At 35.4% G+C, this 15417-nt stretch overlaps 1 protein-coding gene and 1 long non-coding RNA gene across 2 annotated transcripts; one reads left to right on the forward strand and one right to left on the reverse strand.

Moving 5' to 3' along the window:
- Positions 1-652: 652 nt before the first annotated feature.
- Positions 653-6148, reverse strand: LOC107910664 (uncharacterized). The gene is made up of 2 exons (XM_041098221.1): positions 4408-6148; positions 653-4114 (listed from the first exon to the last, which is right to left on the reverse strand). Exon 1 carries the CDS (start codon positions 6146-6148, stop codon positions 5231-5233), a length of 918 nt encoding a protein of 305 aa, XP_040954155.1. The 3' UTR covers positions 653-4114; positions 4408-5230.
- Positions 6149-8532: 2384 nt separating this feature from the next.
- Positions 8533-9927, forward strand: LOC107910676 (uncharacterized). The gene is made up of 2 exons (XR_001687716.2): positions 8533-9019; positions 9115-9927. It is a non-coding gene; the product is annotated as an uncharacterized lncRNA (long non-coding RNA).
- Positions 9928-15417: the final 5490 nt, after the last annotated feature.

A 15417-nucleotide genomic window follows, 5' to 3' on the forward strand; every position in this document is an offset into this window, starting at 1 on the left:
AGAGGAGTATATATATATTTTTTATTTTTTGATAGATAAAACATATGATAAAAGGTAGGCAATCAAGCAAACTCATAATTCCCAAAAATTTCTTACCCACTGAGTCTAGGTTATTGAAAAGTTTCATGTGTAAAGAATTAAATAGCTAAATCGGTCAAACCATAAGTGTACCATCCCAATTAAAAGAAAAAATTACCTTTTACCAAAAACATGCAAAAATAGCGATGACAGATAAGCAAATTAGAACCAATTTATGTTTCCCTCCCTCCTACTTATTTTACATTGTCCCAATGTAATATTAAAGGATATAAGGTAAAAGTAAGTAGACAAAAGAAGAAAAATAAACTTCCCATGTATTTCCACGTCGTGGAGGATGGTCTCGTAGATGTGTGAGAACGTCTGTCACTAAGGTACGTAAAGTGTCGAGTCCTTCTTCGATTCGGGTTAACCGAGATTCGACAGAATTTGGAGGCTCTGGTCCGTGCTAGTGTCTTCGTCTGAACACTCTATGTGACCAATCTGTTCTTGTACCTGGAGGAACAAAATAAAAAGAAGAAGGGGTATCGGCAAGTAACCCCATAGAATCCAAACAGTATGTATCCAAAGAGTCCGTTTTGTATGCCAAATTCAAAGAACTAAAATTGACAGCTGATGGATTCAAATTAGAGGCTAAACGTGTGATGTAAGTAACCAAAATAAGTGGCCGATTCGATCGCAAAACATGTTGAAACTGTATAGCAAACCAGTATCCTAAATTTACCTTTTTCCCGAATGCATGCATCATAGAAAAAATAATTCAGTCCTAGTTAAAGAAGCAGACGCATCATTGCGTCCCGAAAAATTGAAAGCAATGAATTGGTGTATATATCGAAGTGCAGGACTATGAATTCCTATGTCTTTGCAACGTTTCGGATCGTACGAAATATACTGGAAGAGGGCGGTGTTGAATTTGTTTGAATTGCGCTTGATGTGCCAGATTCGTAAATGTTAGATTCCCGTGAAATCTGTTCTCCGGGGGCATGAATCTTCTTTCTTGTCGAAATTGACCTCGCTCACGTGGATGATACTCAGTGTCCTGACTTTTCGTTTCATTTTTGTAATTTTCGGCATTGTCTGCCGTTGGAGTTGATGAACCGGAAAAAGGTAGCTGTTGGCGGCCTCGGGTTTGTCTTTGCATTGAATGTGTTTCAGCATCATCGTTTGGGGATCGCGACATTCTTCTCGATGGTCTCCGTTGTGATGATTGACGTGCATGGATGTTTGGTCGGGGAGATGTGCAGTTTTGGCTGTCAGATGAGTGAGGTGGTTCGACAGGGCTGTACGAAGGGTGATCGGTCGAAACGGGCAGCTCATGGGGCGGGTAGACTACGACGATCGGAGTTGGGCTACGGTTTCTTCTAGGGCGGCACGGTTGCGGCGGTTTTTTTTTGGGTAAAGAGAAGGCTAGGATGTGATGGGTGAAAGGTGTAGGATTTGATTGGTGCTGAAGTTTTTATTTATTTGCGAGGAGTAGACGGTTAGGTGGGGTAAAAGTGGAGAGTTAATATGGGGTAGTGGGTTTTTTCTAGGTGAAAAAGTTTGATTTGATGGGTGTGAGGTTTTTTTTTCTTTTTTTTTAATTAGAAAAGGGATGAACGGTTGGGGTGGGAAATTTTGGGTTTAAATTTTTTTTTCTTTTTGATTTTGGGTAGGTATGATGGGTTGGGTTTGGGTTAATGGGCTAGCTTAGGGTAAAAGGTTTTTAAAATGGTGGATATGTAGAGTGGGCATTGGCTGAAAAATAAAAAGAATTTGTGGGTTGACATGTGGAATTTAAATTTTGTCTTGGAATGTTTCTCTGTAAAAATAGAAAAAACAAAAATTAAATAAAATAATAATTAATAATAATAGGAAAATTAAAATTAAAATGTTTTTTTCTCTTTTTTTCAAATTTATTAGCTAAGCTTTAAACTTAAGAAATAAATTATTAAAAACCAAAATTACGAGATTTGGGAAAATAATCGTGATAAATGCACCACGTAAGTTCCCAGGAAAGAGAGGTGAGTCACAATGGACATACTTAAGTACCAAGTCTTTCCTTAGACAGAACTAATCCTTGACATGCATTCTCATTTTCCATTTTACCAAAAATTTTATTTGCATAAAGGAAAAGAAAATTTGGGTTGCCTCCCAACAACGCTATGCTTAACGTCGTTAGCTTGACGACCTGTTATTCAAATTTTGGGCTCCTCGAGAACAATCTCCTCAATCGTGTGCATTTGAAAATTCTCGTAAAAGGGTTTCAATCGTTGACCATTCACCTTAAAGCACTTCCGGGTTTCTTCGCTTTAAATTTCCACTGCACCATTTGAGAATAAATTAGTGATAGTAAATGGACCTATCCATTTGGATCGAAGCTTACCAGCGAAAATTTTTAAGGTGGAGTCGTATAGGAGAACTTTTTGTCCTATTGAAAACTGCTTCCTAGTGATCATCTTATCGTGGAACGCCTTCATCTTTTCTTTATAAACTCGAGCATTTTCATATGCATCGTTTCTAATTTCCTCGAGTTCCTGAATGTCCAACTTTCGAGCTCTTTCTGCGGTCTCCATCTCCACATTACACTGCTTAACTGCCCAAAATGCTTTGTGTTCAAATTCGACCGGGAGATGGCACGGTTTACCAAAAACAAGTCAATAAGGTGACATGCCTATTGGTCCTTTATAAGCTGTCTTATAAGCCCAAAGTGCGTTATTTAGTCTCAAGCTCCAATCCTTTCTGTTAGGTTTAACAGTCTTCTCCAATATGGACTTGATTTCTCGATTTGACACTTCAGCTTGTCCGTTTGTTTGTGGATGGTAGGCAGTGGCAATTCGTTGAGGCACTCGATATTTTTCCATAAGTGCACTTACGAGTTTATTGTAGAAATGAGTTCCTCTGTCGCTGATTAATGCTCGTGGGGTGCCATACCTGGAAAAGATAGAACTGTTAAGAAATTCAATCACAGTCTTAGCATTATCATTGCGAGTAGCCTTTGCTTCTATCCACTTAGAAACATAATCAACAACTAAGAGTATATAGAAATTACCGAAAGAAGAAATAAAAGGACCCATAAAATCGATGCCCCACACATCAAAAATTTCGCAAATATGGATGGGAGTAAGGGGCATCTCATTTCGACGGCTAAGATTATCGAATTTTTAGCATCTTTCACAGGTTTTACAGAATAAGAATGCGTCACGAAATATACTTGGCCAAAATAGTCCACACTCGAGAATCTTATGTGCGGTGCGTTTAGGTCCAAAGTATCCCCCACGTGCATAAGAATGACAAAAAGTTAAGATAGACTGTACCTCTGTTTCTGCTACACACCATCGAATTACCTGGTCGGAGTAATGCTTCCAAAGGTAAGGGTCATCCCAAATGAAGTACCATGCATCCTTTTTGATCTTATCTTTTTTAGACCTTGGTAATTCCGAAGGAACAGTACCTGTAATGAGATAATTTACTATGTTTGCGTACCAAGGATGAACCGCATTTGTTGAAAATAGGTTTTCATCTGGGAAGTTGTCTTTCAATGGTGTGTCGTCTACTGGAATCGGTAATCGACTCAGATGGTCAGCTACTAAGTTTTCACATCCTTTTTTATCTCAAATTTCAAAATCGAATTCTTGCAGAAGTAGAATCCACCTGATCAGTCGAGGTTTTGCCTCCTTCTTCCCTATCAGATATTTCAAAGCTGCATGATCAGAAAAGATAATTACTTTAGTTCCCAATAGGTAAGATCAAAATTTATCTAAAGCAAACACAACAGCTAATAATTCTTTCTCTGTGGCTGTGTAATTGCTTTGGGCAGCATCCAAGGTTTTCGAAGCGTAGTAGATCACATGAGGCTCTTTCTCTATTCTTTGGCTAAGAACAGCTCCCACACTTCGATCACTTGCATCACACATGATTTCGAACGGGAAGTTCCAATTTGGTGGTTAAACTATAAGGGCGGAGACCAATTTCTGCTTCAGCACGTCAAATGCGTCTTTACAAGTCTGGTCAAATTTGAATTCTTTATCCTTTTGTAACAGACTACAAAGCGGTTGCGCGATCTTCGAGAAGTCTTTTATGAATCATCTATAAAATCCTGCATGCCCAAGAACGAATGAATTTCCCTCACAGATGTGGGGTAAGGTAATGAGTTAATAATATCCATTTTTGCTTTATCGACCTCAATACCTTCTGAGGAAACTATATGACCTAAAATTAATCCTTTGTCAACCATGAAGTGGCATTTTTCATAATTTAAAACAAGATTAAATTCTAGGCATCTTTGTAATATCTTAGCAAAATTATCGAGACATTCGTTAAAAGAGTCACTGTGAAATCATGCATGAAGACTTCAATGATTTTCTCGATATAGTCAGAGAATATGCTCACCATACATCTCTGAAAAGCAGCCAGAGCATTACAGAGTAGCTGCGTTCAACTTCCTGTAATCGATGCAAACCCTCCATCCATTCTGGACTCGGGTAGGAACTAGCTCTCCTGATGAATTTTGCACCACTGTCACGCCAATTTTCTTGGGCACGACATGAACCGGGCTAACCCAATCACTGTCAGAGATCAGGTATATCATTCCAGCATCCAACATTTTCTAGATCTCTTTCTTTACTACCTCCGTCATGGGTGGATTAAGGCGCTTCTGAGCATCTCTATTTGGTTTCGTGTTATCTTCGATGGAAATTCTGTGCATACAAGTGGATGGACTTAACCCTTTTATGTCGGCTATTATCCAACCAATAGCTTATAATCCTTTAGAACTTGACCTAGACTTTCCTCCTCGTCTTTGGTTAGTCTGTTTGACACTATTACCTGTAAGGTGTCTTTCTCTCCCAAAAAGACATACTTGAGGTGGTCCGATAACGCTTTAAGCTCCAAGGTTGGTGGCTGCAAAATTGAAGGCAACATTTTAATTTGGGAAGGTAATAGTTCAAATTGGTTACCTCGATTCGTCAACGATGGTTGCGTCTCCAAGTGTTTGACAATTTCTCGCAACGGATCTTCTATAACTGCTAACTCCTCGAGACGACTCAATACATCCATGTCAATGCTTCTGTAAAGGACAGTTTCCAACTCATCAAAGTCATGATATTTAGAATAATTTTGAGTTAAACAATCTATACTATCGATGCTGGAAATATTTGACAATGAGTTAGGATGACTCATGGCTTCGTAGACATTGAATTTCACGATTTCGCCATCAATTTTTGACAATGTTTGACAATGTTCCACTCTGAACATCAATTTTTGCGCTCGCGGTACTTAGGAACGGTCTTCCAAGCAAAATGTCAGACGAATTAGTGGAGTTATCGTCCTCCATATTAATAATGTAGAAATCTGCAGGGAAAACTAATTCGTTAACTTTAACAAGGACGTCTTCAAGTAACTCTTCGGGATAGATGACTGACCTGTCTGCTAACTGGATTATTACTCCTGTCTTTTTCAAAGGACCCGCGTTAATCAACTTATATATAGGATAAGGCATAACATTAATGGAAGCCCCTAAATCACACATGGCTTTCTTAATGCCTACATTACCTATCTCACAGGAAATAGCGAACATACCTTGGTCCTTATATTTGGGCGGAACTTTCTTTTGCAGTACTGCAGAGACATTTTCTCCTACATTTACTCTTTCGTTACCTATTAACCTTCTCTTGCTAGTGCACAATTCCTTGAGAAATTTCGCATAACAAGGGATTTGTTTGATAGCGTCGAGCAAAGGGATATTCACCTCCACTTTCCTGAACGTTTCGAGGATTTCTTTTTCCTCATTTTTCTTTCTTATCCTTCGCGAGTCTCCCTGGAAAATGAGGTGGCACCACAACTGATTCCTGAATTTTTTATTCCGGTCTGGCTTTTGGATCAGAGATCTGTTTTTCCCGTTCGTTGTCTTGCAATGACTTTCGTCTGGAACTGTTTCCAGAACTTTTTCGCTACGAAAAGTTATTGCACTTGCATTCTGCCGAGGATTCGGCTCTGTCTGGGAAGGTAATTTACCTTGAGATTCCAAACGATTAACCGCCATCGAGAGTTTACTAACTTGATTAGTTATCTCTTGTATTGATGCTTCTGTCCTCTGTTGGTACTTCGCAACATCGACGGCAAGTCTTTCCATAACAGCTTCTAGAGATGTGCTCGGCTTGGGTGGCAGTTACGGTGGTTGCAAAGGTCTCGATTGGTATGATGGATTATATCGAGGATTAGCTCCGTAATTCAAATCGGGATGATCCTTCCACCCGGGATTGTAGGTGTTAGAAAATGGATCATATCGTCTTTGTGGAGGTCCCGGAAAACCTCCGACAGCGTCGATATGTGCCGTTGAATTTTCGTTAAGGATTGGGCACAAATCCGTCGGATGTTCAGATGTAGTACAAACTCCACATAGTTGGGTCCGATTCTTCTTTTCTGTAAGCATAGATTGAACAATATTAGTGAGCTTATCCAATTTATCTTCTAAGGATGAAACGTTTACCCCATTAACCCATCTTGTGGGTTCTGAATTCGGCCGATACTGTTGAGAATTTGCCGCCATGGTGGATATCAATTCTCTTGCCTTTTGAGGAGTCATATTGACAAGCGCCCCCCACTAGCCGCGTCAATCATTTTCATTTCCATAGGGAGCAAACCCTCGTAGAAATACTGAAGAAGTGATTGCTCGGTCAAACCGTGTTGAGGACAACTTGCACACAATTTTTTGTACCGCTCTCAATAATCATAGAGCGATTCGCTTTCCATTTGGCGAATTCTCACTATGTCTCTCCTAAGTTCAGCTACTCGCGATGCTGGGAAAAATCTGTCAAGAAAAACACGAGATAAGTCATCCTACGTTGTAATAGAACCAGGGGTAAGTAAAATAACCATTCTCTTGCTGTATCAACTAAAGAGAAAGGAAAGGCCCGAAGTTTAATTTTTTCTTTGGTTAGTCCCTGTGGTTTCATGCTTGAGCAGACCATGTGGAATTCTCTCAAGTGGGTATGTGGATTCTCATTCTTCAAGCCTCGAAAAGTGGGCAAAAGGTGAATCAGGTCTGACTTCAACTCGAACGGGGTTTCTCTGACTGGATAGTTTATGCATAACGGTGTTTGCTCGTTGGGAGCAGCGGCTAGTTGACGAATGGTTCGGTTCGCCATCCTTTCTGGTTCGCCGAGGTTGTCTTCTACTTCTTTTGTTTCAGAAAGTGGTTCGGTCTCAAGATCAACTACTTCGACTTGTTTCCTACGTCGAATTGCCTCTGCACGAATTGCTTGTCTCAATTTTTCAATGTCGGTTTCTAAGAGCCCTTTTCCTAGCTCAACTTCTGCTTTACTTGCACGTTTAAGAGCTTCTGTCTCTTTCCGTCGTGCTCGTGCTGATTTTTCGATCTCTGGGTCGTATTCGAGATCTCCGGATGAAGATTTGATCATGAAGATGATTTAAACAATTATACAGGTAAAATCGTGAACATATCAAAACTAGTATTCCATGTAAAGTGAGACCTAAAACAACCCAAATTCCGAAGGCCATTATTAAAAAAGAAAATCCTGAAACAGAAGACATCCATTCCTAGTTATAGTTGTGCTACCTCTCCTTTCAGATATATCCAGGATCGAATTAAAATCACCAGCAATTAGCCAAAGTTCATCACATGACTCAACTACAGAATTCAAATGATCGCACAACATATGCCTATTAATTCATTGGGGACTAGCATAAACAACCAAGCAAAAAATCTCAACAATTTTTGGCCATTACCAATCCACATGTGAATAGCCTGAGAATTTAATCGCAAAATTTTAACATTAACAATATCATTCTAGAGAACCCAAATATCACATGAGAATCCATTCGCCACAATTCTACAAGAGTTTGAACACTCCAATTTGCTAATAACTCCATCAGCATGACAACCACTTATCCATGTCTTAAATAAGCAAAAGATATCAGGACGAAACACACATCTATATTCAAAAATAAATTTATGGAAATGGGGGTGGCCTGCACCTTGAGAATTCCAAAAAATTAAATTTTAATCCATCAAAATATATGACAAGATCAAGCATCAGAACAAAACACGGCACTAGCAACTTACCCCAACGTCATGATCAGGAACTACTGTCAAATTCTCACCTTCTATCAAGGAAGTAAACCCCACATTCGAATGTTCCAAAGCCTTATGTAAATTACCCACAATACCCTCCATAGCTGCTGAAACGTCCACGGGAGGTTGCACGTTGTAGCTCGATTTACCATCAAGAGGATTTCCTTTTTTAATATTGTCCTCTAAAACAAGCTTAGATCCTTCTCCCAAAGATTCTTTCTCGGTAGCTCCAAATTTAAACATATTATTCTCCTTCCCAGCCCCAGTACCATGCGATTCAATCTCAATATCCCGAAACGTCGCGTGCTTTAATTTATCCAAATTGGACCCAGAATATCCTCATTACCCACTCTGCCCAACAAAACACCCATACCAAACCCATTAGTATTCTTTTTTTAGACAAACCCACCTCCACCATTATTGGGCATCAAAACCCTTCTAATAGACTTAAGCCCAAAATTTCCAATCAACCCTTTACCCTTAACCCTAACGTCCCTTCTCCTAACCCCAGCATCCCCATTAGCCGCCTCCACAACTTTCCTTTCTAAAAAAGACGTTCCTTTCCTTACTTCTATCACCGTTTCATTCTTCAATGAAAAAATCATCAGATTCTCCTCCATCACACCAGTTCCAATCGATTCACTCACCCTGTGATTGTTGATTCTTGTCTCCTCCCCTTCAGCCTCCAACACGGAAAACTTAGAGCCCCCGAAACGCTTGTTACCACCGACAGTTCTTCCTTCCGATGGATCACGTGATTTCCTCCTTTACTGTCGCTCAATCATCATCCAAGGGCCAAACGCCTCTTCCTCCACTCGAGATTGGAGACCTAAATTCTCAACCCCGGATCCGCCAGCAACAGTTGCATCCTCTGCCGCAGGCGATTTGTTTTCAGTGCATAACAAGGAGGTATGTCCAAAAAGTCCACACGATAAACAAATATTAGGTAATCCTTCATACTCAACTATTTGGATTCTTCCATTGATTCTAACCTTTGAAACCAGGGGTTTTTTCAGATCCACACTAACAGCCAGTCTCGCGAATCTCCCTTTAACTGCCGCATCAGTCCGAGCATCGATCCTGTAAACCGATCCGATCATACTTCCGATGGCCCTTAGCAAAAAACCAGAGTAATATCATTCAGACAACCCCAATAATCAGATCCAAACTACCTAAGTATCCATCTCACTGTTGGTTGTCGAAAACTGGCTGACCAGGTTCTCACTGACAAGTAATGATCAAACACCACCCATACCACCCTATCAAAGTCATCTTTCTCCTGGAACCGGACAAGGTAAAAGTCATTTTACAGATCCATTAACTGAAATCAGCCCCTAATATTCCATAGAACAGACACCTTTTTCCTACCCAGTAATTTGATCACAATTGATAGAGCCATTTTCTTTTCAATGAACTTATGGACATGGTCCGAAAATGTGAATAAAAATGTGATAGAAGGAATTCCATTCACAATTTCCGTCATCACATCTTCATCCTGTAACTTGAAATCTTCTTCCATACCAACACTCCCATTTGGATCCGATGAATCTGCCATCAACTTAATGTTGTATGAATCCTTTGCCACGATCTCCTCTTGCACCGTCTGCCCGTTTCCATCCATTGTCGGGTCAGACACCTCCGTAGTTAAATCCGGCCGTCATCTAATTTTCTTCGTAACCCTTCCGACACCACAATTCGAAGCCGTGGAATTCGCTCCTATAGCAAAATCAACTCGACAGAGCATTTCAAACATGTTTTCTCTAATTGTAATAAAAGTCAACTGTTAATAAAAATTCAAGTTTTGTTAACTTTCAAAATGATTGTGATGAAGACCAACATGATTTAGAATAGTTTAATAACTTCAGATGTATTTAATTTATAATTCATGGATAAAGTATATACTAGTAATTGAGACAATAGCATCATTCATGCTAACGTAAGCGGTGACCTCAACAAATCCAATTGTTAGCTCCACTCAAACGTTTACTTGGTAGACTCGAGACCATCGGCTGCTTCGTCTCAAAATATAATATTTATGACATGCCAACTTATTTCAAATAAAACTTGGCAATTTTTTTTACACTTCATTGGAAATATTAAATACAATTGCTTATTGTATTCTATTTCTAAGGGTTTATCTGTATTTTTTTGAAGATGATGATTCGATTGAGCCAAACTGATTGATAATATCAACTTCACTGAGTAGAAATGGTGTTTTTTCTTTTTTGTATTTAGATATAAAATCAATAAAAACAAAATTATAGTGCAAATTGAATTCATGACACCTATCTATTTGTTTAACTTTCTCTGTATATGTCACGAGTCAACTCAGCACTAATCTAGTTGAGAAATGATTAAAATAATATTTCTACTTATAAAGTAATAAATATTATTGTGAGGCTATTTTTATCTTTTTTTTATTTTATGATATATCCATAAAAGACAGTTTAAACCCAAAATAGATTTGAACCTAAAACACTATCATCCCTAAAGCCTCTATTTTAACCAAAGTCTTCATTGATTTTTACATAATGTTTTTGTTAAGTGCATTTTTACAATTTTTTTTTTTGGCTTATGTCATGATTTAACCTCAAAATTATACTCATTTTTCTATTTTAATATCTAAACTATTTTTTACCTAAAATATCATTTCGTTATAGTTTTTGGTTCAAAAAATTAATGATATTAAAATAAAAAAGATAACACACCAAACCAATGAGAACATGTCACAATGTTCATAGCAAGCGATGATGTGACAGACATTAAGTATTTCAAAATTCAAAATATATACAATATTTAAAAATTTAATTTTTTTTAAAAACTAAAATTTTATTAAATTCAAAAAAATCTCATTTTTTCTAAATAAAATATTATAAAAACATTATGAAATATAAACAACTCAAATATCTATAAATTCAAAAAAATAAAAATTCAAATTAATATATCAAATATAAAAATTGTATTAAATTTCAAAAATAATTTTTTTATAGTGTATGAATTATATAAATAAAAATTATAAAAGAATTATTTAAAATATAAAAAATAATTAAAAGAATATGTAAGAATTTAAAATTTTTTAAAATATATAATTATATAAATGAAAATTTATAAAATGTTATATAAAATAAGAAAACAATTCTAAAAGGCAAAATGAAAAATTCTAAAATATTTAAAAAATTATATAAAAGTAGGGTTAGCAATTAATTAACCAAATTAATAATCAATGGCCGCATATGAGAAAAAGTTAAACACGTGGCATGTTTTTTTATAGGTTGAGCATATTATTATTTTTATATAATTTGATACTTAATTGTGACACTTTTTTCTAATATCATATATGTGTTATTTTTATTTTTGTTTATTTTGATATTTATAGTTAATAAAAAATATATATTTTGGAATCTAAAAATAATGTTGTTAATTTTTTAATGTTTAATTTGGGCTTTAATGTTAATATTAACTCTAAAGCATATATCAAATCACATCCATCGAATTGTATTTGTAAAATTAAACAAATTCACAATGAACACTAAATTTATTCTATTTAAAAAATCATGAAAAATTTAAACCTAATGATATTATCAAATAATTTCATCAAATCAACTCTAAAACCTGAATTAAATACTAAATAATTTACATTGTTATTTTCAAGTACCAAATTGGACAATAAATAATACAGAAACCATATTAAAAAAAGTGTCAAACTCATATACTAAATGATATATTTAAAAAAAAATTTAAACACTATCAACTTTTATACTAAAAATTATATCGGATGAATAGCTTATGTGCAAAAATAGGACAAAAAAGTTAAAAATCAAGATAAAAATAATATAATTCGAAAGTGAAACCGTAACATAATTCACATGGGTGCTATAATCTACTTTAATCTAATTTATATTTATTATAAAGTTTTTTATTGAGTTGATGCCACAGTTTAATTGGATATTAATTTAGTTGAAAAAATTTAGCTTAAAAAAAGTCCTTAAACTTTTTAAGAAAATCAATTAAGTCTTTTTTTTTCACTTAATTGGATACTTGAACTTTCAAAATGCATAAAAAAGACCCTCAAAAGTTTTCAAAAAAGCAATTAAGCCCCCACTCTTATTAAAAATTAGAAAAAAATTATAAATAATAAAAATAATAAATATTAGAAAGACTATTAAATTTTAATGAAAATTTAAAATTTATTAAAAATTAGAAAGTTTTTCAATTAAAGTCATCACGTGTCGCAACACAGTGTGACATGTGGCGAAAAATGATAAAAAATAAAAATCAATAAAAATTATAGAAAATTATAAAATGCTTCTTTTGGTTTGATAATTTTTTTAAATTTTTTATATTTCTATATATTTTATAAAATTTTTAAAATTTTTATAAAATTTTATTTTTACTATTTTTATATTTTTTTTCTAATTTTTAATATTTTATTAAAATTTAATAATATTTATAGCTTTTATTGATTTTAATTTTTTTTATAAATTTTTAATAACAGCAGGGGCTTAATTGTTTTTCTTGAAAAGGTTTGAGTCTTTTTGATGTATTTTGAAAGTTCAAGTACCTAATTGAGTGCAAAAAAAAGGGCTTAATTACTTTTTTTGAAAAGATTTGAGGGTTTTTTGATACATTTTAAAAATTCAAGCACTCAAATGAGTGTAAAAAAAACAAGCAGAAGCTTAATTATTTTTTTGGAAAAGTTTTACGGCTTTTTTAGCCAAAAAATTAATATACCCTTTCTAATAAATGATTAATTGGTATTATGTCTTTTCATACTTTTATATATTAATCCTTAAAAAAACTAAATTAATATATTTAAAGATCAAATGTGTTCAATAAATTTAAAAATAAATATTTTTGTGGCTATCAATAATCATTATTAAATAAATATAAATGATATTTTTTACATAAATATTTTTAATAATATTTTATTGTGAATGTGATATAATTTAATATTAATTATTTTCTTTTTAAATCCTTTAATTAAGTCTCAGCCGCTAGCCCCTATCGACTAGCAGGGTGGCTACCTATTATTTACTTATTTATTCTTTATAATTACGTAATTTTCTTTTAATTATATTTAAAATGAGGTTACCTTAGCCCTCAAAGTCAAATCATTTGAATTTGAAATTTTTGAAAAGGAGCTGCTATTGAAGAGGACAATCATGTTTCAGTTGTTCTTGTGGTTTTTCTAGGTTTATTCGGGCACAATGGTTAGGGTAAGAGGAGGTGGTCGTATTACTACAAGTATCTGTGGTGGTTTAGGGAGTGAGCCTTCACAATGTCATGAGGTAAATGCTCTCATTAAGGTGAAAGCTTCTGTTTGCACCACCAAACAAGAAGAAATGAACTGTTACTTGGCCATTTAGGGCAGCTAGAAGCAGATTTTCATCTTTCCTTCTATCCGTTTTTCTGCAATCTACTTGACCAATATGGGATAGCTCCGGGGCAGCTTTTCGGCTTCTCGTGGTGGGTTGTGGTAGCCTACTTCATTGAATATGGCCGACAAGAAGAAGCATCATTAATTTTTATTTTTCAGAATCTATATCAACTAAAGGCCTACAATCGAGGGTGTTTTCTAGGCCTGTTTTACTTTACTCCTCACAATGGACTAGAACCGATTGTTTCGAATTAGTCTTCGAACATTCTATTGAATCATTGTAAATACATAGGGTAAAGAATAAAATCAGAGTTAGTTTTGACTTTCCCATTGAATAGTTCACACTTAGCAAGAGTGTGTGCTTGCGAAGACAAGACATCATATTAGAGGTGGGGTGGGCTCAATTCTATAGGCTTCACCGAGGTCGTGTATTAAAGTTGGAGGAGTTGCTAACGGTTAGAAATGTATTTCATTATTGCCTTGCGATTTGGGCCCTAATGGATGGAGGCAAGTTGATGATGACAATTGTGCGAACACCATTTTAGTTTTTCCTGCTCAGTTTACGTGGCCACATGGAGCCATTGATGAGTTAAGACTTATTTTTTTAGGGAAAAAGGAAGAGCCCGTAAGTTATTTTTATACTTTTTGTAAATTAATGCCTCGTCCGTGGTCCTCTAAACCTGTAAGGGAGCAAAAAGGTAGCATGAACCCCTTTATGATTACTACTAGTGTTGATAATAGACTTGTTGGTGATGTACACATAGCTTGCGTTGTTGAAGAGAGTTCAAGGGAATCAAAAAGTTTATCTAGGAAGATCGACGAATACATGGACGTTCGATCTTTTATGCAAAATGTATGAGGAGGTCCCTTTGGTGCTTCTGTTGGGGAAGGAAGCGTAAGTAGTCAAAAGAAACAAAAGACTACTACTGGAGCTACCAATATTATTCTAAGTAGCGAAGATGAGGGTAGCCCTATAAAGGAACTTTTCTGAAAGAAAGGAAAGGATCGCGTTGTAAAATCTGGTGATGTGGACGCCACTGTTACAATTCTTGCTGTGATTCATTCTCCTCTTGGGTATCTGATAAGTCTAAATTATATAAACTTATTTAGCATCTTTTTACTTAATATTTGAGCAAATTTCGAGTATATTGTTAGCAAATTATATGAATTTAATTCATATTAAGACATAGAGCATGATTTTAGTAAGTTCGTAATTTTATTAATTTTTAGAGCTAATTTTGCATAAAATTGAGTTATATTGTTACATGTTTAATAAAGTGCTTAATATGTTGCAGTGAGACCATGGAATTAACTAACATGGGAGCAAATTAAATGTCACACATGAACAAGTCATATGGACGGTTAGAACATGATTGGGTTCAGAAATTTTACCTAGACCCAGTTGAAGTTGGTTGCTGAAAAGAAATCTAATTTTGTCTCGAATTAGGTCAAAAAATCATCCATCAAGGGGAAGAGAAGCCAAATTCGGAAAATGCATATGACAGCCCAAAATCAACTTTTGGAAGATTTATTTGGAAGTTATTGCACTTGGGAAAGAATCAGAAATCAGCTCTCAATTATTACCCAAGAAACCGTCCAACCTCTAGCACAAATCAAGCTAGAATCAAGTAAGAAAATCAAGGAAAAAATCAGCCACTTTCCACATTTCATGGCAGACCAAGAGAGGGAGCATTTCAAGGGATCCCTCAAGCTATTTTTAGCAAACTTTCATATTACCCTTCTACTCTAAATACCACTTCTCATTCCCGTATCACTCATCCACCAATCATTCATTCATTTTTCATTCTTCACTTATTCATTCTTATTCTTTTCAAGCATAAAGCCATTCATTCTCCCCATTCCCTTTAGCTAGCAATTCCTTGAGAAAATTCTCTTAGTTGGCCACCTTGAGGAGTATTTTGCGAAGGAG

Source organism: Gossypium hirsutum, chromosome D08 (assembly GCF_007990345.1).
Source record: "Gossypium hirsutum isolate 1008001.06 chromosome D08, Gossypium_hirsutum_v2.1, whole genome shotgun sequence".
NCBI lineage: Eukaryota > Viridiplantae > Streptophyta > Magnoliopsida > Malvales > Malvaceae > Gossypium > Gossypium hirsutum.

Bases quoted from the DNA above. Each gene is read 5' to 3' on its own strand.
- LOC107910664 (XM_041098221.1), bottom strand. From the start codon at position 6,148: ATGGAAAGACTTGCCGTCGATGTTGCGAAGTACCAACAGAGGACAGAA.